General features: G+C 36.8%; 1 protein-coding gene across 8 annotated transcripts in view; it reads left to right on the plus strand.

Moving 5' to 3' along the window:
• LOC115212914 (pleckstrin homology domain-containing family H member 2) overlaps positions 1 to 25,166 on the plus strand; it is a 1,355,391-nt gene that overhangs the window by 845,428 nt on the left and 484,797 nt on the right. Inside the window, exons 1-2 of one of the 8 annotated variants that reach the window (XM_036504159.1) lie at positions 5,423 to 5,726; positions 15,815 to 16,504. The exons of 6 other annotated variants lie outside the window; for them this stretch is intronic. In XM_036504159.1, the coding sequence (XP_036360052.1) occupies positions 16,460 to 16,504 (45 nt within the window). In that variant the 5' untranslated portion in view covers positions 5,423 to 5,726; positions 15,815 to 16,459. Of the gene's footprint in view, positions 1 to 5,422; positions 5,727 to 15,814; positions 16,505 to 25,166 lie in introns of those variants that run through there. One more of the 8 variants, XM_036504160.1, reaches the window with a different exon arrangement.

The raw sequence follows: 25,166 nt of genomic DNA on the forward strand, positions 1-25,166 counted from the left end.
ATATAGCAAATGGTGAATAAACACTCTTCGTTCTTAACCAAAATATATTTAAATTTACCTCCACACATTAGATCTATTAATTTAAATATTCTCTCCTCTACAAGATTTTAACTCTAAATAGAAAAGTTATATGCACTCATTGTCCTAATTACTTTCATATCCCTAAGTTTTCCTAAAATAATCCAAATTCCATAATAAACAAACCCCGATATTTTAGTAACTGGCTTCACAGTAGTTAATAAAGATGCTCTAGTCACACTTAATGCTTTGTTTGCTGAAGCTGCTATTTGTCTGTTTACTTTTCTTTGCTTCAGCTTTTATAAGGTACCTTTGTGTAACTTGGTTCAAAAAATGTTTTAGAATACAACAGTTCTTTTCTTTAACATAATTACCATTCAGCTCTTCAGATTTAGCATTTAACCCTTAAATGGTGGGCATCATCAATTGGTGTTTCATTAGAGAACAGCAGACATCATCAATTAAGCATTTGTTTAGTTGAGTGTGTCTATGTATATGTAGCCTTAATCAATAGGAAAATCAAATCGCAAATGGAAGATTTACACAGTAATGAAATAGTTTTTTTCCGACTTTCTTATCAGATGTGGTAGATTGATAATAATGATGTCCTAAGTAGCACAGAAGAAAGCAATGCTTCAACTAGTTTCAGGTAGAGAAAGTACTCCGATTTTTGTCCATTTGTACAGTAATTTGACAATAACAATGTGGGAATCTCAAATGATTTTATGCTCACACTAAATGAAAAGAAAAGTGAATATTTTATAGCACTAGGGTGGTGAGCTGGTAGAATTGTTACCACACTGGGCAAAATGCTTAGTAGCATTTCATCTGTCTTTGCATTCCAAGTTCAAATTTTGCTGGGGTTAACTTTGCCTTTCATCCTTTCAGGGTCAATAAAATAAGTACCAGTGAAACACTGGGGTTGAAGTAATCAACTTAACCCCTCCCCAGAATTTGCTGGCCTAGTGCCAAAATTTGAAGCTTAAATTTAGATAATGAGATTGTAAATTTTATTTGTGTGAGGGCTTAACAATTATTATAGTATTTTTGTACTTATTTATTTAAAGTGAAATTAAGAATAAAAATTACCCTAAGGAAAGAGAGGTATTTGTTTTTGTTTTGGGCCCATTTAGTGCACACATTCATGTTACCTTTTCCTGCCTTTTAAGGGTTAATCTCTCTTTGTCTTGATCTCTTCAGTACCTGATATTTTTTTACTATCAAATGTGTTATTCCAATTCCTTGGCCAATACTTTCACTTAAGATATTTTACTCACAATTACAAAATTACTGTTCACCAGCACTTTAATGCTATTCATTCAACTCACTTAGGTATTGTCTAACTTGTACTAATTAAAGACTGAATGTTTTATGTCATTAAGTGCCAACCCTCTAATCTTTCTAATAATGATGTTAATTACCTTCGATCTCTGATTTTCAAAACAAAAATCTAGTATCAAACTCTAAGTTTTATCCACAAAACTTTCCACTGATTTTTAGAACAAAACATGTCATTTAAAACTTACAACTATTTCAGATTCCCTATATTTTGTTCATTTCATCATCAACATGCTTAAGTCCTTAATTCCCTATTATGAATCACATTTAAGTTCCCTGTATAAACATGCTCTTATTCTTCATTGCTAAAACCAGGAGTTTGACAGTGACATGAACTTAGACAAGTCTCCTTGAAATTTTCCATGTCTAGCCTAGATATGTATTTATTATAATTAAGTGCCAGTGACACGTGAATGGCACTCATGAATTGTAGTCATGGTTGCTGTCGGTGCTATGTAAATGGCACCCATGCATTGTAGTCATGGTTGTTGCTGGGGCCATGGAAATGGAACCTGTGAATATCATAGTCGTGGTCGTTGCCAGTGTCATGTAAATTGCACCCGTGCTGGTGGCATGTAAAACACCCATTACACTCCTGGAATGGTTGATGTTAGGAAGGGCATCCAGCTGTAGAAGCCATACCATATTAGAGTGGAACCTAGTGCAGTTCTCCGGCTTATCAGCTCCTGTCAAACCATCTAACCCATGCCAGCATGGAGAGTGAACATTAAATGAACATGATTTCCTACCGATCCATTGGTTGACATGAATGGCTAACACATAATTTCAGTTCTTGAACTTTGTAGATGACTCTGTATATTCTTATTCTAAAAAATTGTATTTAATTGCATATTAACTATAGATTTATCAACCGAAGGCGCTGTTATAATCTTTTTCTAGACCATTTTTGGCCTAATCCTTTGCATCTTTAAATCCATGACTGCAAAAACCATTAATTAAAAAATGAGCAACTATAATGTTATTAACACATATGCTTTTTAATCTTTCAAATATTCTAAATGAATACAATCTCAGCAAAACATAGCATTCATACAACTTCCCTTTTGTATAGAATCCATTAAGCCCCTTCTACATTATCTGTAAATCTTTACATATTTTTTTACTATCATTCATTCTCTTACCATGGCTATGTTGCTTTCTTACAATTAGCTGCGAAAAGAACATGAACAGTATTTTCCTTTTCACTATGTAACAGTATTTCCGCCCTCTTAACCCTATCATTTAAGCCCAAAAGCTATAAACTGTAGTGTCCTAACCTCAAAATGTTCTCTCTCCTACAGTATTTGCTCAGTTGAGTTAGCTTCATCAGACACCTGATCAATTATCTGTATCCATCACCACTTAAATCCTTCCTTATGTTTCTGGAAACGTTCATAAATATACTGCAACCTAGCTAACTTACTTAGCTGCCTACCTATGACCATTGAGACAGTGATGCAAAGCTTGAGTAGTTTGACCAATTTATGTACTCCACATTTACTACAATATAACCATAAAGCAATAAAACCTCATTTGTAATGAACATTTTAGCAGTTATGTGACTGGAAAAAAACCTTAATGAATCCCAGAACTTCACAATGTATACACTTGCTTGCATTACATTGTCCAACCACACTATTACATTTATTTATATATGCATGGGTACATGGGTGTGTAGGCAAGTGAAATCAAAATCAAAATCAAAATCAAATTCGATGGCTGCCGTCTGTGCTAGCGGGGTGCAAAGAGCACCATACGAGTGTGATCGTTGACTGAGCGGCTAACCGGCTTCCGTGCCAGTGGCACATAAAAGGCACCATTCGAGTGTGATCGTTACCAGCATTGCCTTACTGGCACTCGAGACCCATGCTAGTAGGGTGTTAAGAGCACTATCCGAGCTTGATCGTTGCCAGAGCGGCGATCTGGCCCTTGTGCTGGTGGCATGTAAAAGACACCATCTGAGCGTAATCATTACCAGCATCGCCTGACTGGCACCTGTGCCAGTGGCATATGTAAAAGATTCGAGCGAGGTCGTTGCCAGTACCGCCTGACTGGCCCCATGTTGGTGGCATGTTAAAGCACCTACTACACTCTCGGAGTGGTTGGAGTTAGGAAGGGCATCCAGCTGTAGAAACTCTGCCAGATCAAGATTGAAGCCTAGTGCAGCCATCTGGTTTGCCAGCCCGCAGTCAAATCGTCCAACCCATGCTAGCATGGAAAGCGAACGTTAAACGATGATGTATGTGTGTCTTTGTGCATGTATTTATCTCCCCCCCACTACCTTTTGACAACTGGTGTGGTTAAGTCCTTGTAACTTAGCAGTTCAGCAAAACAGAAATTCATAGAATAAGTACTAGGCTGGAAAATAACTACTCAGCTTGATTTATTTGACTAACCCCTTCAAGGTGATGCCCCGGTATATGCATAGTCTAATGTATGAAACAAGTAAAAGATATAAGACAGCAGGAACTGGAAAACCCCCTTGTTAAAAACTCAGTGAAGCTAAAAATAGATTGGTCAGCCAAAATAAAAGTAGGCCATCAGCTAAGTATTAGACTATTTACAAATGTATTATTCACAGATGGCATTACTTTAGGCGTCGTTTAGGAGTTTCTTTTTCAATTTTTCAACCATGAAGCTCACCACACCCAAACACTTCCGGAGTGAAAAGAAACAAAGGCCCTGATTGTTTACAACTGATGGCATATAGCAAAGTATAGAACCCCTTTTTGTTGAAGATGAAAGATTTCAAGTGGAAATTAAGAAATGTCTCAAGAGAGGGACCACATTTCTCAATCAGCTGACAGTAGTGGTGATGTAACGTGGGTATTGTATTTACAGATTTACCATTTCCATGTAAAATCTTCAATTTATATATATATATATATATATATATATATATATATTTATTTAAGCACTTTTCAATCAGTCTGTCTACATTTGATGCATGTGTTTTAATGTTCTGGGTGTGGAGCTCAGGTAGAAACATCACCATAATCGTTATTGTTGTTGTTGTCGTCATCGTTGTCATCGTCATCGTCATCATCATCATCATCATCATCATCATCATCATCATCATCATCATCATCATCATCATCACCATCATCATCATCATCATCCTCATCATCATCATCATCAAACATTCGTTTTCCACACTGTCATGGGCTGGACTTAGACACTTAGATGAAAGGTTTAGTAATAAAAAAGTAAAACAATAAAAATGTAATTTAACACACACACACACACACACACATATGTATGCATGTCTGTATGTATATGCATGCATATTTATGTGAATGTATATTCTTATGTATTGTATATATAGGAATGTAGAATGTATAAATCTGTTTCTGTAATTCTGAATACATATATGTATTTATATATATATATTTGTTCCTGTCTGCCTGTCTTGGTAGAACCTTACATCCTCTCGCAGAACAGAGAAGCCTGCACATACATACATACATACATACATACATACATACATACATACATACATACATACATACATACATACATACACACACACACATACATACATACATACATACATACACACACATACATACATACATACATACATACACACACACACACACACACATATATACATATACACACACATATACATACATACATACACACACACATACATACATACATACATATATACATACATACATATATACATACGTATATGGGACAAAAGTTCCTTATTTACCATTAGTAACAGCTTAAGGTGGACAAGGAATCCAAATATAGTGCTTGCAGGGTGGAGAGTAGAGATATGAGTGATAATGTGAGAGTGTGAGGTGGGGTTCTTGCTTTTGGCAGGGTGTATGTGTATGTGTGTGTGTGTGTTTTTTTTCTTTTGCAAGACTATCAGGATATATCTATGACACAGATGAAGGAAGCATATACCCAGACTAGCTGCTAGTGGCAAGAAAAACTTTGTCTTAGTGACTCTCTCTCTCTGCTCCTCTCTCTATCTTTTCTCCTGCCCTTTTCTTTCTCTCTCTTACACACCCACACACAGACACACAAATACACAAACATATTCACTTTCTCTTTCTCACAATGAAGTTTCTCAGTGTAATGTTTTGAGAAGGCTCTGCTTAAATACTTTTGGAACAGCATATTCCTGTCTGTGCCGGCTTGTCACCGACGCTGCTAACATCATAATAACCATTCCTCAAAACTTTACCACCATCACCACCAACACCATTTCTGACACTACCAACATTAAATCTAAGGAAGACAGTAAGACCAGAGAAAACATGGGTTCCAAGAAAGCAAACAATACCATTGACCTTAAAAACACAATTGTTTTGAAAAGTTCACACTCTGTCAAAGACTCACATATGTAAAATGTAAATATGACTATTTGTTTATAAATTTATGTAAAAAATAATCTGATTTGACACACATACAAACGACCATAATGTCATACGAAAACACATGTAATCCATCCAACTCTCTTGCTAACACACACACACACACACACATGCATGCTTAATCATACACACACACACACACACACACATACATTTGTTATGTAATGCATATACATACTTGATTTATATTATTGCATGGTTGTGTTGCATCTATATTAAATTGTTTCTAACTATGTGTGCGTGTGTGTATGTGTGTCTATGTACATACGTATGTACATGTGTGTGTGTGTGTGTGTGTGCGTGCGTGCATGTTTGCTATGTATTGTGTGGCACGTGTGTGTATGTGTGAATGTACTTAGATATGTGTATATATAATTATAGACAGGTGTCTATATATATATGTATATATATATATATATATATATATATATATATGCATGGCATGTATGTGTGTGTGTATATATATATATATATATATATATGTATGTATATAAATATGTATGTGTGTTTGTGTATATAATTACACACACACACACACATATATATATATATATATATATATATATGTATGTATACATACGTACATACATATGTGTATGTATGTATTGTGTGTATGAATATATATATATATATATACACATTTATCATCATCATCAGTATCATCAAACGACACTGCTGCTGCTGCTGATGGGGATAAATAAGCACGAATACAAATTTATGTGCACATGTGTGTGTGTGTATATATGCACATGTAGATATATGTACATATGCATGTGTATGTTTCTCTGTGTGTGTGTGTGTGTGTGTGTGTAGAATCCACGCCGAAAATGGAATGAGTGAGCGAGACGTAGTACTCAACCATTTAAGAGGGCCCTAACTCCATATGAGAATGGACTTGAACTGCGGTGGACCATCCAACTTTAGCCAGTATGGACAAACCACACACACACACTTCCTCTCTCTCTTTCCTTTTCTTTCTCTATTTTTCTCTTCTGTATGAGAATAAAACATGTATAACTATCGTTGTGCGTATCAATAGGAAAGATCGAGGAAGTGAGGGGTGGGTGGAGGTATATCTCATGCTGCAGTAATACTTATTGAATGTTGTGCATAAATACAAACACACATGCAAATTACATCTTACTCTTATATATACATGTTAAATGTTACATTATCATCATCATCATCATCATCATCATCATCATCACCATCATCAATTGCATCGTTTTATGTCTATATTCCATGCTGACATATATACACAAATATAGTGAATATTTAGCACACATACGCATGCACATACACACATGAGCATGTACACACGCACACACACACACATGTAAGCATGCACACATAACACATATACATATGCATGTACATAGAGAGACATCCATATTTTCATATATCACATGCTATACACATGTGCCTGCACACACACACACACACGCACACACATACACATGAGCATGTGTATACACAGACACACGCACATGTATGCATGCACACATAACACATATACATATGCATGTACATAGAGAGACGTCCATATTTACATATATCGCATGCTACACACATGTGCATGCACACACATACACACACACACATACATACACGTGAGCATGTGTATACACACACACACACGCACATGTAAGCATGCACACATAACACATACACATATAAACGTACATAGAAAACCATATTTACATACATTGCATGCTAGACATGTGCATGCACGCCCCCCTCCCCCGACATCCACACACATGCGTGCACGTGCACACACACATACATACAGACACAAGCATCTATTTATTGTACATATTTTCCTTCTTCTGACATCCATCTCCACTTAGGTAACTTCTGGGGTTCTCGTCTGATTCACCATTTCTGACGTGTGTAGGTGCATAAGCGTATGTGTGTGTAGGTGTGTTGTGTGTTGAGTATGCGTGTGGCATAACAGCAGGATGTATTATAAGTCTTGATATATGCACTTTGTGCATTTTCACATGTACTACTACTACTACCACTACTACTACTACTACTACTACCACCACCACCACAACCACTACTACTGCTACTGCTACTGCTACTGCTGCTGCTGCTGCTACTACTACTACTACAACAACAACAACATAAATTATAATAATATTCCTTTCTACCATAGGCACAAGGCCTGAAATTTACATTGTTTATGTTGATTTGAGTACTTATTTCATTGAACCCACCCCTCCCCCAATAAAAGGACAGAAGGCAAAGTTAGCCTTGGTGGAAATTGAACTCAGAACATAAAACCAGAAGAAATGCTGCTAAGCCTTTTGTCTGGCATGTTAATGATTCTGCCTGCTCACCATCTTAATGATAATAATAATAATAATAATAATAATAATAATAATAATAATAATAATAATAATAATAATAATAATAATAATAATAATAATAATAATATAATAAATGCCCTGGTGCACTACCAGACAGTGGCTCTCATGGCTTCTGATTTTAACTGACTGGAAGTGTTATCATGTACATTGTTTTGTCTTGGTATAGAAGATGGCCTACTGCAAATATTCTGCTCAATACCACAGATTTACTTGTCAGTTGTTTGACCATAACCAGTTGAGCATGTCCCTTAGGGGCTGACGATATGTGTATCTCAGATCACAAGCAGAAGTAATAGGGGAGCATCATAGCCATGTGGTGAAGGGAATTCTTTGTGGTTTGGATAATTCACCTTCGGAAACATGGGTGTTTTGTTCAACATCCTTAAACAACCCATATTCAGGTCCTTTTGGGCAGGATGGGCTACTCGACCTGTTGAAAATTCTAACCGCACCCTACCTGCAAGGTCATGTGCTGTTTATTTTGATATGAGATCACTATGTCGCGCACATATGGTTGTGATGCATGTGCCTGGTGTACCCTTATCAGACGGGTAGTCATGATGGGTATACTGGGCTTCGTATATTTTACCTCAGTGTCAATTTGGTGGTATGCACTGCTCTCTCACTCAATAATAATAATAATAATAATAATAATAATAATCCTTTCTACTGAAGGCACAACGCCTGAAATTTTGGAAGGGACTAGTCAACTACATCAGCCCCAGTGTTTCACTGGTACTTAATGTATCGACCCCAAAAGGAATTTGATCTCAGAACGAAAAGATAGATGAAATGCTGCCAGGCATACTAACAATTCTGTTAACACACTGCCTTCCTAATAATAATAATAATAATAATAATAATAATAATAAAAATAATAATAACAATCTTTTCTACTATTGGCACAAAGTCTGTGCTTAAAAATAGCGAAACCTATTGCTCTTCTGCTAAGACACTCTAAGTCCCTCCTATAGACTTCCATAATTTTTTGCACATATGATCCAGTATATTGATTGATACATCAATTTCCAGCTATTATTGAAATGGCCACAACAGATTAATGAATGTGGTACCACCATCTTTATTCCTTTCATTATTTTATTTCATATTCTGCCACAGTTGATCATTTCTAGGATGTTCAGGTTGTAGAACACTTTGGATTTACCAGATGACCCTTTCTCTCTATACATCCTCTTAGGCATGATTTTGCACTGAGCACTGCTTGAGGTATTTGTCTGCATTTCCTGAATCCCTCTTTCTCTTTATATATATACTAGCACTATGACCCAGCAATGCCGGGTCATAGTGCAAGTGCATGCATATACAGCTGCATGCATGCGCACATACACGTGAGTACTGTCCAAATCTCCGACCAATCACATACAGCTAGCTGGCATTCAATTGGCGTATTAAGTTTCGGGCATTTTGATTGGGTTTTGGATAGAAAATTCACAAAAATAGAAAATTCACCCTTTGCAGGGTGACTGGGGAAATGTAAAGATGTGCACGACCACCCTTGGACAGGTTTGAATGAAAATAGAAAGTGTGAGCCCTCTAACTGAAAAATTGTGGATTTGTATAAAGGACACGCACACACACACACACACACAGACAGACATTTTGCCGTTTATATATATAGAGATATATATCAAAGTGTACAATATTATGTATCCATTATGGCTGATCTTACCAATCCGTTCTGCAGTAGGTGTTCAACTGAGTATTAGATCTGACTACATAACCCTGTGGCCATCAGAAGTAGCCATTATGAAATGAAATATGGCAACTGCTCTCTGCTGTTGGAGGTGCATAGACACATTCAGTTTGTGGTTCCTGTGAAAAAGATGATGAAATGAATCGTGCACGGGATTGAGTTAAGAGTTATGTCCCTTGGTGCCAAAACATTGTCTCATATGTATGTTTGCGCATACGCACACATATGCATACACACACACACACACACACATACACACATAAGATTAAGGTATGGAGTAGATAAAATCTAGGCTATATATGTTTCAGAATGAGTGGACCCTCGGAAGTGGTAAATATTTAAGTGAGATGTATACCACAGGCTACTCTTTAGGCCAAGGATATCTTGATTAAATGGATTGCTTGAAGCTAACTTTCTTCCTAAACCTTGATCTTTGGATCTATATTCATATAGAGAGTGGCTGTGTGGTAAGTAGCTTGCTAACCAACCACATGGTTCCGGGTTCAGTCCCACTGTGTGGCACCTTGGGCAAGTGTCTTCTGCTATATCCCCGGGCCGACCAATGCCTTGTGAGTGGATTTGGTAGACAGAAACTGAAAGAAGCCTGTCGTATATATGTATATATATATATATCTGTGTGTATGTGTTTGTGTGTCTGTGTTTGTCCCCCTAGCATTGCTTGACAACCGATGCTGGTGTGTTTACGTCCCCGTCACTTAGCGGTTCGGCAAAAGAGACCGATAGAATAAGTACTGGGCTTACAAAGAATAAGTTCCGGGGTCGATTTGCTCGACTAAAGGCGGTGCTCCAGCATGGCCGCAGTCAAATGACTGAAACAAGTAAAAGAGCAAAGGAGTAAAAGAGATATGAAAGCAGAAATGAAAAGGCAAATAGTTTGGCAAGATTTGACAAGGACATTGATTTCAAGGTGCATGAGCTGGCAGAAACGTTAACACACTGGGCAAAATGCTTAACGATATTTCGTCTGCTGCAACATTCTAAGTTCAAATTCCACTGAGGTCGACTTTGCATTTCATCCTTTCGGGGTCGATTAAATAAGTACCACTTATGCACTGGGATCGATATAATCGACTTAATCCATTTGTCTGTCCTTGTTTGTCCCCTCTGTGTGTAGCCCCTTGTGGGTAGTAAAGAAATAAAAATGTTATCACGCCGGGTAAAATGCTTAGAGGCATATCGTCTGCCGCTACATTCCGAGTTCAAATTCCGCCGAGGTCGACTTTGCCTTTCATCCTTTCGGAATCAATTAAATAAGTACCAGTTACCACACTGGGGTCGATATAATCGACTTAATCTGTTTGTCTGTCCTTGTTTGTCCCCTCTGTGTGTAGCCCCTTGTGGGCAGTAAAGAAATAAGATTTGACAAGGACATTTAATCTAGCTGCTTGAGACTATATAACAAAAAATTTTACATAGTCTCTAGCAGTTGTTTCTAGAATATTCCAGCTATTCGAACAACATGTTGAGCAAGGCTTCCACAGGTCAAGTATGCTGTCAGCAGAGAAAGATAGGTTAAGGTTAAATAACAGTAGAAGAATATTCCTCATCAATGATATTGCTGTGGTTCATTTCATCAAGAAAGGGAGGAGAAATCCAATTTTCTTTGTTTGTTCATGGATTTACCTAATGAATGCCTGTTTTAATTGGATTTAATTAGATCGATTCCTGCAGTCATACATAAGGACTTCCAGTAGCAACCCTCTCCAGCCAGAGTTTAACCACCCTCTCCACCAGCTTCTAATAGTCATCTGAGTTGAATGTAAGGCCCTATTAATCAGTTGTTGGATGAATTCCAGCATGTAGACACAGCCAGAATTCCTGTCTTAACCCTCCCTTCTGGCCACATCCTTTTAGTGTATCTTGCAGTAGTCATGATGTCAACACTTTGATACTTAGCATGAATCACCATGATACAGGTAACGCTTGACCAGTATCCAGCTGACTTCAACTCCTCCATGTCAGCTAACATTTTCTCAACTACATCTTTAGTTTTTATGCTCTCCAGATTAATTGGTGACTGCTCGCCAATACATCAAACTGTTCCTGAAAAAAAGAGAAGACATTAAAAAAACCAGTCAAATTTAGCCTGAACAACCTGTGTAATATACTATAGAACTTATCTGTAGGTTTATTAGCCGACACTGTAATTTTACAACACATGCAAACAATATCTCTGTAGCATCTATGGCTATGAAACAGAACACTGTAAATGTGACAGTAGCTTACATATATATATATATATATACGCATACATACATAAATATATACATACATATATATACATATATATATATATATATATATAATATATATATATAATATATATATATATATATATATATATTATATATATATATATACTGGAGTAAACACATAAATGTGAAACAAGGTAGAAAAAAGTGCACTCAAATACCAGAGGTAGAGTAATATATATATATATGTGTGTGTGTATATATATATATATATATAATATATATATATATATACATACACAGACACCCTTATACACACAGATATAGCTTCATACACACACACATGATAGATAGAGAGATAGATAGATAGATAGATGGATAGATAGATAGATAGATAGATAGATAGATAGATAGATAGATAGACAAACACACAGGCAGACATATATAACTTTAAATAATGTATATACCTATAACTTTATATGTACACAAATATGACTGAACTCTACTATATTTTAACAGGATTTACTGCTTCCCAATCTTGTAATGCTTTTATCCATTTTAATATCTGTTGCTTTTAACTTATATTTGAGAATTGATGTTTATGTGTAGGTGGATTGATGTTAATGTGTATAGGACTGTAAACATGAAGAAACTGCACACTGTGCATGTTGTCAATAAAAGTGATTGCATGTCAATAGAAAAATCTGTGTAAATGGTGCATCGATATATTTGGAACAGGCAGTATTATAGTCATGTGTGACTATAACCATGTAGGTTTGGTGTTTACCCTGAAGTTGTCTATAACTTAGCAGGTCTATGATCAAAGACATTCCATTCATGACCTTTTCAACATTTTGTAAGTACAGTGCAGTTTAGTATTGTAGTCATAGTGTGACTACAACCATGTAGTTTTGATGTTTACTCTGAAGTTATCCATGACTGAGCAGGTCTATAATCAAAGACATTCCATTCATGACCTTTCCAACATTTTAACATTTTGCTGGTACAGTGCAGTTTGGATAACACAGTCTGCTGTGTTTTGTTTTAACCTTTTAGTGTTTAAACTGGCCATGCCTGGCCAAAATATTCCAGCAGGTCTTGGCAATGAAACAGTTCAAAATGACAAGATGCAGCCTCTCACACCTACCCTACAATGTCATTCTAAAAATAAACAATTATATCATCAAAATCTCAAAGCTACAAGATAATGCATAATTAATTAAAAACAATATGGATCAATAAGCATTACATTCGACAGAGTAATCTGAATGCTTTAGGTTTTAGTGGTTATGTGTAATTTCAAAGAGATTTAGCTGCCATATCTAGCATGTCAAAAGGATTTTGTAGAGGCTCTCTCACATCCAACAGTTTATACATTTTCTATACATTGTGCATCTGTGCATCTTGTGCATTACATCACTCATCTTCATTGAAATGCATGCTGGTATAGCAGTGTGGTTTAGAAGCTCCTTTCTCAGCCACATTGTTTTGGGGTTCAATTCCAGTGCACAACTTTTTTAGGTTTCAGCCATACCCTTCAACTGACCAATACCTTTGAGTGGAATTTGATAGCTATGGAACAGCTTTGTGGCTGGAGCAAGGCACCAGTCAAACAAAGAATGCTTTGTTTCAGCCACAGATCTGCTGTTTCCATAGCTTTCAGCAAGTTATCATGTAGAAAATCCCAATTGTCCTCTCTGGGTTATAGGTCTCTATCATCTTCCCTTCATCATATGCTCCATTTTGAATCACTCACAACATACAGGCCCAGTTGTGGTTGTGTGGTGAGGTGTTTCCTTCCCAACCATATGGTTCTGGTGGTTCAGTCCCATTGCATGACACCTTGGGCAAGTGTCTTTTACTATAGCCTCAGGCCAACTAAAATCTTGTGAGTGGATTTGGTAGATTGAAACTGAAAGAAACCCATCATGTGTATGTGTGCTTGTTTGTCCTCCACCACTACTTGACAATGTGTGTTGGTGTGTTTATATCCCCATAACTTAACAGTTCTGCAGAAGAGAAGAACAGAATAAGTGCTAGATTTAAAAACAGATAAGTATGGGGGTCGATTCATTTGACTAAAAGTTATTCAGACAGTGCCCCAGCATGGCCACAGTCTAATGCCTGAAATAAGTAAAAGATAGAAAATAAATGATAAATATATTTAGCAGTGAAAGCTTTTAGTTTCCACACCTTCCTTGCAACCACCTTTTGTCTTTCAGTCCATCAAGCTCTTACTCTGAAATCATTATGTTGGGTCTGGGTGGCACATTCTTCAGGAAAACCCTTAATATTTGCCTATCCCAATGCCTGGTGAGAATGAATTATATCTGGTTTGTATGTCCCCCTCATTGAAAAGGGATTAAGTGGCTAGTTGGCTTCTTAAGATTTGTGTTGCAAATGGTTTGCTCATTTGCATCACAGGACTGTGAAAAAAAATACCATGATTCCTCCTCGCTTTGAAAGACCATATCCATAACTACTATGTACTCCAGGATAGCCTTCATGGTTCATTGAAGAACCAGCCAAGATAAATGGTACTATCATCTGTTAGACAACAGTATGCATGAGGGCATCTTATTTGTTTATTTGTCCTTCCATCTGTTTATCCATTCATCCTCCATCAATTCATCCATCCATCCACCACTCTCTCTCTCTTTCTCTCTCTCTCTCTCTATATATATATATATGTATATATGTATATATATATATATATATATATATATAAAATTCAGGGTCAATACTTGATAAGTGTAAGCACCTGTATATATACCAGCTAGTAGCAGAGGTGAGAGGGTATATGTATCAAATGAAATCAAAAACAGAACACAGAGGATGTCGCGGTTCACGTGTTTCAAGCTTTATAAACGACCTATTCTTACATCAGTGTATAATAGACATAAAGGATGGTTTAGAGCTCTCTTCAGCCACATGGAATAACAACTGCATGTGGCTGAAGAAAGCTTTAAACCATCCTTTATGTCTATTATACACTGATGTAAGACTAGGTTGTTTATAAAGCTTGAAACACGTGAACCGCGACATCCGCTGTGTTCTGTTTTTTATTTCATTTGATACAAATATATATATATATATATATATATATATAATACATATGTGTGTGTGTATACATCCAATCCATAATGGTTAGTATAACAATGCACACACACACACACATGTATATACTCCCGTTTGCATGCATACGAACAGACATATGCATTATTGGAAACATACATATATATATATATATATATATATATATATATAATATATATAAACAGATTGACTAATGTCAAATGATTATTTTGTTTTATCCAGATTTATTTCAGTAATCCCATTAGAGCAAGTTACTAATAACATGGGAGATAAAAAGTTACTTGTTAGATGACTTAGTGTGCATGTATGTGAGTTTATGTGTTTGTGTTCTGTGTGTGTAATAGATATATAAAAATATGTGTATGTTGAATATGTTTAATGTATTTAGAATTATATATTTTATATTATCATTTTCAGAATTTACATAAATTTTCGTATTAACATTCTTTGTACATTTTTTGTTCTCATCTATGTGACATCTTCCTCTCAGTAATTATGTGTATATCTGTTTATAAATGTTTCTGTGTGCATGTGTGTATGTGTGTATGTTGCATGTGTGTGTGTGTGTGTGTGTGTGTGTGTGTGTGTGTGTACATGTATGAGTCTTTGACCGGCTTTATTATTCCTTCTTAAATATTTAAAACTGGTCTTATGATTTCTTTGAAACAGATCATCACATTTACCTGGAATTCTGCTTTGAATGAAATGGAGAGAACTACCAATTTTACTATTTTCTTATGATGATTTGTCAATATATAACACTTTATAAATCTAAATCTGATTTCTTCAACCTTTATTGCCATTCACGTACTTGACTATAAATCCTCTCACATCTCAACTAACAGTGGAAAATATTTTTACTTTTGACATTTATTCTCGTTGTTAATAACCTTAATGGCTTAGAGAAATTACAGAGCAGACAGACAGACAGACACACACACAGACAACCACACACACACACATATATATATATATATACACACACACACACTCTTCGTGTGTGGGTGAGACATAAATTACACTGAGATTTCTACAAAAATGGTTTAATGGACATCGGTCAGTCACACTTTTGCCGTTGAATCATAATGAATATCGCTACGACATGATTCAGTAATGCTCTCAGTTCTCAGCCATTCCTTGACCAAAGAGAATGGTAATCATTTTAAAGTCGATAACATCGTGTCAGCCTGATGGACTAGACAAAATTTACATATCTAAACCAATACAATGGTGACCATTGTGAATAGAAGCAGTATTCATTTCTCAGGCTGTACAGTGTTAGAAACATTCACCAAATAAAAGGAAACAGAAAAAATGGCATTTTCAGGAACGGATGCTTACTCTGCTCGCATTGAAAAGGTAACCCTCACTCTAATCCTATCTCTCCTTATTTAGAATAGCATCTCACAGACCTACACTTAGATGTAACACTCTTTTACCACATTACTTGACTTTGAAAAGTCTAAATCTTTGTCTTTCTTATAGAATTTACACACCAGTTATAGAGTTGCCTGCTAAAGAGACTTGCCCATATTTTATCTTTTACTGTTTTTTCTTCTTTATTTAATTTTTGCTTGACTTGATTCGATCCAGATCACACTTCAGTTTTATTGCTGTAATACTTTTTAACTAACATTTAGCTTTCTAACTTGGATATTCGATGTTGCTCCCACCCACTTCCAACTGTAGTCCCACCCCCATCCAGTTGTAGGCTTAACTATATCCAATTTTAATCCACCTGCATCCAACTAGTCCTATCCACATTTAATTGTAGTCCTATCCACATCCAACTGTAGACTCACCCACATCCAACTGTAGTCCCACCAACATCCAGTTGTAGGTATACCTATATTCAACTTTAGTTCCACCCACATCCAACTTTAATTCCACCTGCATCCAACTACTCCTATCCACATTTAATTGTAGCCCCACCCACATCCAACTATTGTTCAACCTACATACAACTATAATATGCATCCCTTACACATCCCATTCACATCCAACAAAAGTCCCTCTCATGTATAACTGTAGACTTACCCACAAAGATCAGAAGCAGAAACTCACTGCCAAACATAGTCCTATGTACTGCAACTATAGTCACACCTACTGCCATCTGTAGTCCAACCTACAACTAACTATAGTCCAATGCACATACAATTGTAGCTCATCCGCATACAGCCATAAACCCACCTACTGCCATGTATAAAACCACCCACTATACCATACTCCTACCCACTAAACTATAATCCTGGTCATTAAGTTATAGCTCCACCCACATAATCACACCTACATATAATCTAACTTACACAGCATATAACTATTGTTTTATCAATTTCATTTAATGGTTAATCGTATTCTGTGTTTATTTCAGCTTTGCATACATCTTCATTATAACTGTCAAGCTACTGTAACCCCACTTTAGTTTCACTCTAAAGTTACTTCAATCATGTCTAAATTTAAACAGTTTTATCCAACCAGTCTTTTTGTTACTTTAGTCAGACATACCTAACTTTAGTCAGTTTCATATCAATTTAATCATGCTTCAGTTTTATCCTACTTGTAACTTTCATTTCTCATTAATTTCACAATTTTCTTAAACATAGGTGTAGGTGTGGCTCTGTGTGGAGGCGCAATGGCCCAGTGGTTAGGGCAGCGGACTCACGGTCGTAGGATCGCGGTTTCGATTCCCAGACCGGGCGTTGTGAGTGTTTATTGAGCGAAAACACCTAAAGCTCCACGAGGCTCCGGCAGGGATGGTGGTGATCCCTGCTGTACTCTTTCACCACAACTTTCTCTCACTCTTACTTCCTGTTTCTGTTGTACCTGTATTTCAAAGGGCCGGCCTTGTCACTCTCTGTGTCACGCTGAATATCCCCGAGAACTACGTTAAGGGTACACGTGTCTGTGGAGTGCTCAGCCACTTACACGTTAATTTCACGAGCAGGCTGTTCCGTTGATTCGGATCAACCGGAACCCTCGTCGTCGTAACCGGCAGAGTGCTTCCTCCTCCTAGGTGTGGCTCTGTGTTAAGAAACTTGCTTCCCAACCACATAGTTTTTGGTTCAGTCCCACTGCATGGCACTTTGGGCAAGAATCTTCTACCATAACCTTGGGCCAGCCAAAGCCTTGTGAGTGGATCTGGTAGACAGAAACTGAAAGAAGCCTGTCATGTGTGTGTGTATGTGTGTGTGTGTGTGTATGTGTGTGTGTGTCTATGTTTGTCCCACACCACTTGACAACCGGTGTTAGTTTGTTTGTGTCCCTATAACATAGCATTTCAGAGACCGATAGAATAAATACTAGGCTTAAAAAAGTAAAAATCCTAGGATCTATTTGTTTGACTAAAAACCCTTCAAGGTGGTGCTCCAGCATGGCCACTGTCAAAAATAAGTGAAGCAAGTAAAAATTAAAAGATATCATTTTAGTTTCACTCATGTGATATTTCCATCTCACTCATATTCTGCTCGAGTGTCACTCACCGTCTGTATAGTTTCAGTCTCGATATAAAATGCTAAACATCCTACCTAATACATTTCTAATGTAGTTCTATATTTAAGAGATGAGGAATTATGTACATTATTTATATTATTTACATTCGACGGATATTTGTCCTCATCTGGTTTGTTGTTAACACAACGTTTCGGCTGATATACCCTCCAGCCTTCTTCAGGTGTCTTGGGGAAATTTCGAACCTGGGTTCTCATTCCTAAGGTATTCTTCGATGTCATTATTATTATTATTATTATTATTATAATTATTGTTCAGGTCACTGCTTGGAATCGAACTCAGAATCTTAGGGTTAGTAGTCTGTGCTCTTAACCACTATGCTATATGCCCGTGGGCCACTACGCCATATGCCGTTGAATGTAAATAATGTAAATAATGTACATTTCTAATGTGTTTTTGCAAACTATGTAAAATAATTTTTGTTTTGTCATTATAATCCAGGAAATTGGATATTGCCCATATCTTGGAGAAGACTGACTCAAATGTATGAATCATCACCTAGTCATCATCATCATCACCATCATCATTGTCGTCATTGCTGTTGTCATCATTATCATCATTATCATCATCATTATCATCAACATCATCATCATCACCAACATCACCACCATCATCATGCACAGCTAAGTTAATGGTACCCCTTTGTTACATATATACACTAAGGTATGTTTAAATGGTATACATATAGTAAACATACAAACATGCGTTCATTTCAGCTTGCACATTGCATTTCATTGTATATGTAATAAATTATGAGTGTTGTTGATTTATGAAATCATAAAATGCTTTAATCTGTATGAATCAGTATATGCATGTGTGTGTGTGAGTGTGTGTGTGTGTGGTGTGTGTGTGTGTGTGTGTGTGTTGTTTCTGTATTTGGTTTGCAAGGTTCTTGATGTGAACTTGTGTATTGAAACATATTTGTTGTATCTCAGGAGATTCAGTATGCCAATAACAAACACATGCACACTTGTTCTATTTCATTTTTGTTTTATTATTCGTCAATGGATCAAACAATCAATTAGTTAATTCATTAAATAGTTAATTGATTGATGAATAATAAAGAAGTGAAATAGAGCTGGTGCGTGGGTATTACCGACACAATACAATATCCAATATAGATATTGTATATATATATATATAATATATATATATATATATCATCATCATCATCATCATCGTTTAGCATCCGCTTTCCATGCTGGCATGGGTTGGACGGTGCAACTGGGGTCTGGGAAGCCAGAAGGCTGCACCAGGCCCAGTCTGATCTGGCAATGTTTCTACGGCTGGATGCCATATATATATATATATATATATATTATATATATATATATATAATATATATATATAAACTGAACCACAAAAGAAGCATTGCACACATACTGAATAGAAACCAGTTTATTAACAGATTGCTATAGCATTGATTGAAGAGTGCTAATTAAGAAACCGTTCTTTCCTAATGATAAAATGTCATTTCCTGAAACATGTTTCATGTCACATGGTGTCACGTGATGAAAGAGTGACCTGGATCCAAAGAGATGAACTCAATATCTTGTGTGACCACTGTTAGCATTGATTATCAACAGGCATCTTCTGTACACTGAATGCACCAAACAACTAATGAAGGCCATGGGGATATCAGCCCACACTCTGTTAAAACTTGCAGTGAGTTGTGCCTCAGTTGTCGGCCTTGGATGGATGTCATTTATCCTTCTTTTGATTTCGCCCCACAGGTGCTCTATGGGTTTCAAGTCCGAACTTAGGGCAGGCCATGGCAGTGTCTGGATATTGTGCTGTTGGAGGAAGTCTGTTGTCAATCTGGCAGTATGGGCATGGGTGTTGTCATGTTGGAACACATGATTCTGATGACGGGCAAATTATGACACAATGTGAGGCCTCAACACTTGGTTGATGTAGCTAGCAGCGGTTATTCCATTGCCCCAGCCTTGGGCGATATTTTGGAAGACCACCCCCACTCCATACCATGTTGCTCTATCCCCCCTATGAGTCTCTCTCCACCATACAACCATTGGCATGACATTCACCCCTTCTTCTCCAAACCGTAGCCCTGCCATCTGCCACAAAAATGCAGTATCGACTTTCACCAGAGAAGACTACAGTCCTCCATACACACACACAATTATATGAGGACTGATCAATAAGTATCCGGACTGTTCCCATAATAACGAAGCTACAGCACACAAAGTGAAGCCACTCGGTACAGATTGATCTTAAACTCTGCTGTGCATGCACACTAAGTTTTAACATTCTAGCTCACTTCCACTGTTTACAGCAGTGCTTGGAAGGAAGGTGTGTAGTGTGTGATTGTCACATTGAGCATCACAGAGAAAGTTGCTTCTGGCGATACCTGCTCAGAGGTCTACGCAAAGTTGCAGAAAGTGTATGAGCCACACACAAGTGTATGAGTGGTTCAGATGCTTCCAAGATGGCTGAAATATATCGATACTGATGAACATTCTGGGAGACTCACAACCAGCAGAACTGAGAAAGACATCACAGATGTGCGTGCAGCTGTGAGGGGCAATTGTTAAATCATCATCTGTAAGTTATCAGAGGATGTGCAGATTAGTTACAGTTCAGTCCATTCCATTATCATTGAAAATTTGGGTAGGAGACACATGTCTGCCAAGTTTGTGTCAAAACTGGTTCCTTCCCAAGATCTCCTTGATTGTATCGAGAATGATGCAAACTTTTTGAAAACTTTGCATAGGCCTCTGAGCAGGTATCACCAAGCTTTTGGCAAAATTTGATGCAGATTCTCTGTTCAACTTTCTGTCATGGTCAATGCAATGATCACATGTTTCACAACTTCCTTCCAAGCACTGCTGTAAACAGCAGAAGTGAGCTAGAATGTTAAAACTTAGTGAATATGCACAGCAGAGTTAAAGTTCAATCTGTGCCAAGCAGCATCATTCTTCATGTTTTAACTTCATTACTATAGCAATAGTCCGGATATATATATATATAGGGAGAGTTTACGAAAAAAAACAACAAAAGATGATGACAGGTGGTGTACAAAACAAACAGATATATTAGTATATATATATATATATATATATATAAAATATTATTAGAGACAAAACCACTATTTTGCAAAACAAACAAGGAAAGACTTAATCAATACATAAAATTTTAATAAATATTTATTAAAATTTTATGTATTGATTAAGTCTTTCCTTGTTTGTTTTGCAAAATAGTGGTTTTGTCTCTAATAATATTTTATAATATTTTACTATAAAATCGATTTAATCCTAAATCTGATTTTTTCCTGTAAATTTGGATTTATTCCCTAATATTTATTATTATATATATATATATATATATATATATAAGCATCATCATCCTCATCATCATTGAACGTCTGTTTTCCATGCTGCATGAGTTGGACTGTTTGACTGGAGACTGACAAGCCAGGAGGCTTCACCAGGCTCCAGTCTGATCTGGCAATGTTTCTACAGTTCAATGCCCTTCTTAACGCCAACCACTCCAAGAGTGTAGTGGGTGCTTTTACATTTCATTGTCATGGGAGCCAGTCAGGCAGCACTGGCATTGGCCATATATATACACACACATTATATATACATACATATATATACAATATATATACATGTATATATAAATGATATCTATCCTGGATCACAGTGCGGATTTTGCTCTGGTCATTGCACTATTGACATGATCTCTTGCTTTTGACAGGTCATGGAGAAGGTACATGAGAAAAATCAAAGAAAAAAAAATCAAGAGTTGTTGATGGTATCTATTGATCTTACTAAGGCTTTCCACACTTAACTAGCAAGCACTATGGAAAGTTCTGTTAAAGCTTGGGATACCTGACAAAATGTTGAATGTTATCATCTCATTTTATGTGGGAATGAAGGCCGCTGTCACATCTGGTGGGGAATGTTTGGCTTCCTTTGACACTACAAACAGCACAAAGCAAGGTTGTGTTATGGCCCCTGTTTTGTTTGCACTCTTCTTTTCAGTGATGCAGAGGTATGCTTTTGGCGACATACAAAGTGGTGTCAAATTCCAGGTTTGAACAAGTGGTGGACTATTCAATCATCAGCATTTCAAATCCAGAACACTGCTGTGCACCAGTATCATTTTTGATCTATTATTTGCAGATGCTGCTACACTAGTAGTGACTGCCTTAGAGGAAGCTCAGGAACTTCGAGACCAGTTTTCTGCTGCATGTAAAGCCTTTGGTTTGACCATCAGCATAAAGAAGACAGAAGTTATCCATCAACCTTGCCCTAAACCTAAACAAATTTGAGGTGTCAAGCAGAGGCCACCAGTTCACAATTTTCTTGACACTCCTATGCAGGTTGATGGGAAAAGCCTAAATTATGTGAAGTCATTTACATATCTTGGTACTAAAGTGAATTCAAGCATTTTCCTTGATGATGAAATCGTCAATCATCTTGCAAAGGCAAACTCCATCATCACCTATGGAATCAAAGGGGCATCAACCTTGACCCCAAAGTACAGGTCTATAAAGCTGCCATTCTTACTACTCTCTAGTATGGCCTAGAATCATAGATACCCTATAGACGACACATTAACCAACTAGACATCTTCCACAAAGGCTGTCTGGGGACAATATGTGATTATTCACTAAAAGACAGAGTTTCTAATGCCAACCTGTTTAGCAAATGTAAGATTGGTGGAATTGAGAGTTTCCTTGTGCAATTACAATTGTGCTGAGCTGGCTATGTCATCAGAATGAGTGATGGAAGAATACCTAAAGTCCTCGGGTACAACCAGCTTGATAGTGGGTACAGGAATGTTGGTCGACCATGGCTCAGATATAAGGACAAGCTGAAGAGTTCTCTCTCTCTCTCTCTCTCTATATATATATATATATATATATATATATATATATATATATATATATATATAATAAACCTTTACATATATAAATAACTTGAAATACACTATAGATAGATAGATAAATAGATAGATAGATAGATAGATAGATAGATAGATAGATAGACAGACTGACAGACAGACAGACAGACAGACATATAAGATTCAGATATATATTTGCATGCAGATATCTGAAACCCATGAATGCATATTTCACAGTTTTTTTGTTGTTTACTGGGTCATTTGTTGATTAATAATTAAATTTGTATACTGCTTACCTTTCTATTTTCTTTTTAATTGAATCACCACTTATTTGTCTGTCTGTTAGCCAGATGGTGATGAGTTTAACATATGTGAGACGTGACAGTGCTCAATACTGGGTTGGTAGAGTTTCATGCAAGGCATCCCGTAGTTGAGACACCATCTGACAATAGTCTGTTTCATGAACTCTTAGTTGCCTTAGACACTCGTTTCAGGCTACATGCATTTATGCACCATATTTTTCTGATGCAGTGTAAACTAATGTGTAAGTTCTGAAACAGATTGCAGTTAAATGAGATCTTAATTACTGAAATTGTTCTGTAGAAATTATAATCAGCACTGATTTTTGTTACAATGTTTCATATACAAGACGCCTGATGTAAACAACGACCATGAGACTGAAGATGAAAAATATGTAATGGGCGTATATAATATTTCAGGAGTTTTGCTCCTTCATCAGCACCCACCTAACCCATTAATCATCCATGAACTCTGTGCTTTAATAGCCACTAAACACAGCAGTATAATGTTATTGGATATACCAATTTTACATATTAAACATGTTCCTGAAAGCTGGTACATAAATATTAATGACTTGTAAGGACATGGTGTTTCACTATGCAACCATAATATATACTATAAAGTATATTACCATATATCATGTGATCATGTGACCGACAAGGCTATCAGATGTTGCTACACATCGCTGGTCACAATGCACTTTGCATTGTTTTAGTGATCAAGTGACGCCACCCTGCTGGCTAAACAAGCAGGCCAACAGAAGAAAGAGTGAGAGAAAGTTGTGGCGAAAGAGTACAGCAGGGATCACCACCATCCCCTGCCCGAGCCTTGTGGAACTTTAGGTGATTTCGCTCAATAAACACTCACAACACCCGGTCTGGGAATCGAAACCGCGACCCTATGACCACGAGTCTGCTGCCCTAACCACTGGGCCATTGCGCTTCCACTATTACCATATATACTCGGCTATATATACTCAGCTATAGTTCCCTGAAATTTTTCACCTAAAGTTGAGGGATGCGACTTATAAGCACATCCTATAAAAATGCCTTCAGATATTTCCTAGGTACAAGCTACATCTGAAGTTCCGACACTTGGAATAACTGAAATGGATAAAATTTTACATTATAAACAACGGTTTCTAAAAATGCATGGACTTAATGAGAATAACAGTTGTTGTAAGTCATCTTCAGCTCACTGAAAGCTCGGTTACTGAACAACAACTATGTTGGGGCAATTCCTAATCAAACTTTACTCGCCAACATCAAAAAAGTCAGTGTGACTTATAGCCAGGTCAATGATAAAATTTCCGATTTGAACCTTGTAAGTTGGGTGGGTGGGGTGT

This window comes from Octopus sinensis, linkage group LG6 (assembly GCF_006345805.1).
Source record: "Octopus sinensis linkage group LG6, ASM634580v1, whole genome shotgun sequence".
Lineage (NCBI taxonomy): Eukaryota > Metazoa > Mollusca > Cephalopoda > Octopoda > Octopodidae > Octopus > Octopus sinensis.